Here is a 3,300-nt window from a genome sequence, read left to right on the forward strand (position 1 = left end):
CGTGTTTTGTGCGTGTTTTGCTCCCCATGTGCCCTCCTTGCCCATATTTGGTTAGTTTTCTGTTCCTGTCCTGATTATGTTGACGCACCGCGTCTCCTCAGCTCACCCCATGCTGAGAACCTCCACATACCACTCCAATGGCTCCTACCGCTTGCCCAACCCCAAATTCCCTGCTATCCTCTGAAGCTCCACCCTAGTCGTCAGCCCAGTATGGATGGCCCCTCCCCAGTCAAGTCCGTCGGCCACCGCTACGAAGTCAAGCCCGCCGGCCGCTACGAAGTCGGGCACACCGGCCGTTCCCGAGTCAGGCCCGCCAGCTGCGCCGTTGTCAAGCCCGCCGGCCACTACGAAGTCAAGCCCGCCGGTTATTGCAACGACAAGCCCGCCAGCTGCCCAGTTCACCCGTAACCAAAGGAGGAGGACGAAGAGAAAAGGACTGTTCTCTGCCTTCATCCCAGCCCCAGAGCTCGCTCCCGTGTCTGCTCCAGCCACAGAGTTCGCTCCAGTGTCGGCTCCAGCCCCAGAGCTCGCTCCAGTGTCGGCTAGCCCAGTGAGGGCTCCTTATCCCCTGTTAAGCCCAGGGAGGGCTTTGGATCTCCAGTTAAGTCCAGGGAGGCCTCCAGTCCCCTGTCATGGCCCACGGAGGGCCTCGGAGCCCGTAAGCGGCCCCAAGTATTTTTTTTTGGGGGGGGGGGGTAACAGGGATCTAGCCGTAAAAGCCGGCCTTGAAGGCTGCTTTGCTATGGCCTCCTGAACTACCTGCTCCACCGTGACCTCCTGGGCTGCCAGCTCCGCCATGGCCATCTGAGTTCCATGCTCCACCATAGTTTCAGAGTCTGCCTGCTCCGCCATGGTGCCCCGAACTGCCAGTTCCGCCACCCTGGAGGCCTTCCGTCCATTAACCGTGTTCCTAGAGGCCTCCAGAGCGCCCACCCCCCCACCCCGTTGGATGTTATATGGCGCGAGACGCGCTTTTCGGGAGGGGGGAGTCATGTCAGACTTTGTTCCGTGTATTGTGTGCGTTTTTGCTCCCCATGTGCCCTCCTTGCCCATATTCGGTTAGTTTCCTGTTCCTGTCCTGATTATGTTGATTTAATTCCAGTTGTTCCCCGTTTACTTCCATTGATCCCAGGTGTGTCTCGTCATCCCCTCGTCTTGTCATGTGTTTAAATAGTGTTCCCTGTTTTTAGTTCAGCGTCCGGTATTGTTCATGTCTAATTGTGCTTCGTGAGTTTTCCTTGTTTCCTTATTGTAATTAAACTTCTCTGGATTGATGTACTCCTCGTCTCCCTCCGTTCCTTGCTCCGTACTCCACTCAGTAGTGCAACCGTGACCCATATCTACTCAAATCTAATATAATTACATAGGTAATTTTAATAGGTAATGCTGAGTTTTTACTGTAGCATTTTAATATTCTTTTAGATTAAAAGTACTAATATATATATATTTTTACTGTTTAAATAGATTTACATCCGAATTTTGAACAGAGAGAACTTGTGGGTTTAAATGAATACCTTTTTTTTTCTATGCTTAATTGTTTTTTAAATTAATAATAATTTAACATATGTCTAAAAATAAACAAAAATCATCAATGTAAAATAGAAAATGCAGGAAAAATAATATGTGTGGACTGTTAAATTATTTTAATATAAATAATGCAGTGAATATATGCAAATATATCCAAAACATGCAGCTGTTTTTAGTTCCTGCATTTTTTTCCTGAGCGAGTGTCCTTCCTTTCCTCTCTCCTTTAAATTCTCTTAACCTTCCAATGAACTCTGCGGCTCCACACATTACAGCTCTCAGAAAAATGTGGATGAATATATCATATGAATGAGCATAACTCCATGCAGAAAACTCTTCAAAGATTAAAGAGGGTCCAATCATTTATTGTAAAGTGCTGATTTACGCCACTCTTAATGGCCTCGATTCCTACCATTTACTCCTTGATATCATCATATTTGTGAGGTTGCAGTTCGTGAGCTTCCCCGAGGCTTGTTCTTACAATAACTGAGGGCGTCCCCCGGCGCAATGACTTACTGCTCGGGTTGTGCATCATTCCCATAATGCCTTAGAGCATCATTACTGACATTGAATAAAAAAAAATATATATAGAGAAGTAGAAAATCCTCAAAGCTGACCTAAGACACAATACCCGACTATTGTTTGATAACATTTGCTCTAAAAGGACTGTTAAATATCAAGATGTCAGTGTGGCTAGTTTTGTGCAAAGTGTTAAGCCTCACCTTAAAAATACTACTGACCTATAGTAACCATCCAACATTTTATAAGACCTCTCTCAAACGCTTCATTTTGTACAAAATCCCTCCTTCCGACAAGCGCAGCCTGCTCTGATTGGCCAGCTGACCCAGTGCATTGTGATTGGCCGAACACCGCAAGCACTCGTCGGAAATGTAACTCCCCTTACCATAATCGCGAGCTTCATCTTTCAAAATAAATGTAAAGACAGTAAATAATGTCATTAGTTTTACCATCAGTTTAAGCCCGAAAGGGGAACAGACACAGTAATTATGCAGTACACAAGCTTTTGCTTTCACACTGAAACACACAGCGTCTCCCTGACATGGCTGCTTCAACACTAACTGCGGTTACTGAAACCACGCCTTCTTTCTTTCCGTGCACATTTGGGCGCATTATGCAAATATTTCCATATAGTGACCTAGATATGTGGGAGCGTGTTATAACGAGCCGTTTAGGGGGGCGTGGCAGAGTCTTAACTTTGATAAAGAATATCTCTTTGGGTTTGTGACTTTAGTCTTTGCAACTTCAGGGATCTTATCTATGCACAATCAGCTTGTAACACTCCAAAGAGAAAGGAAAACTTGAAATCGCATCAAATGAACCCTTTAAGATTTATGAAGGATTGTATCATTACTAGCAGATTTGTAACAGTCATTTTTGTACTAGCAAGTAATATTTCAACAAAATACTTTCATAGCTCCATATGTAGTTATACAGCTATTTTAAAAATGAAGAGACCATTGAAAACGTCTCGGTTACGTATGTAACCCTCGTTCCCTGAAGGAGGGAACGGAGACGTCACGTCGGAGGACCGACGAATTGGGATCTCGCTTAGAGGGACCAATCTACTTTGAGTGTAAACTAAACGAGCCAATGCACATTGGCATGCGATTATTGCATGCAGCTGCTGCTGATCACAGCGTGAGTATAAGTAGGCAGCAGATGCAGCACATATTCAGGTTTTCGCTGAGGAGCCGAGCCGGTGACCCGGCCGTTCAGCGGTGGTACAGGAGCTGTGGCGACGGGACGTGACGTCTC

General features: G+C 45.9%; 1 protein-coding gene across 1 annotated transcript in view; it reads left to right on the forward strand.

The window, feature by feature from the left end:
- Window positions 1-210: 210 nt before the first annotated feature.
- LOC107602253 (proton-coupled folate transporter) overlaps window positions 211-3,300 on the forward strand; it is a 39,457-nt gene continuing 36,367 nt past the window's right edge. Inside the window, exon 1 of the mRNA XM_016294711.1 lies at window positions 211-396. Coding sequence (XP_016150197.1) covers window positions 211-396 — 186 coding nt within the window. The remainder of the gene's footprint in view (window positions 397-3,300) is intronic.

The sequence above is a fragment of the Sinocyclocheilus grahami genome, unplaced genomic scaffold (genome assembly GCF_001515645.1).
Source record: "Sinocyclocheilus grahami isolate Dianchi unplaced genomic scaffold, SAMN03320097.WGS_v1.1 scaffold323.1, whole genome shotgun sequence".
NCBI classification, from domain to species: domain Eukaryota; kingdom Metazoa; phylum Chordata; class Actinopteri; order Cypriniformes; family Cyprinidae; genus Sinocyclocheilus; species Sinocyclocheilus grahami.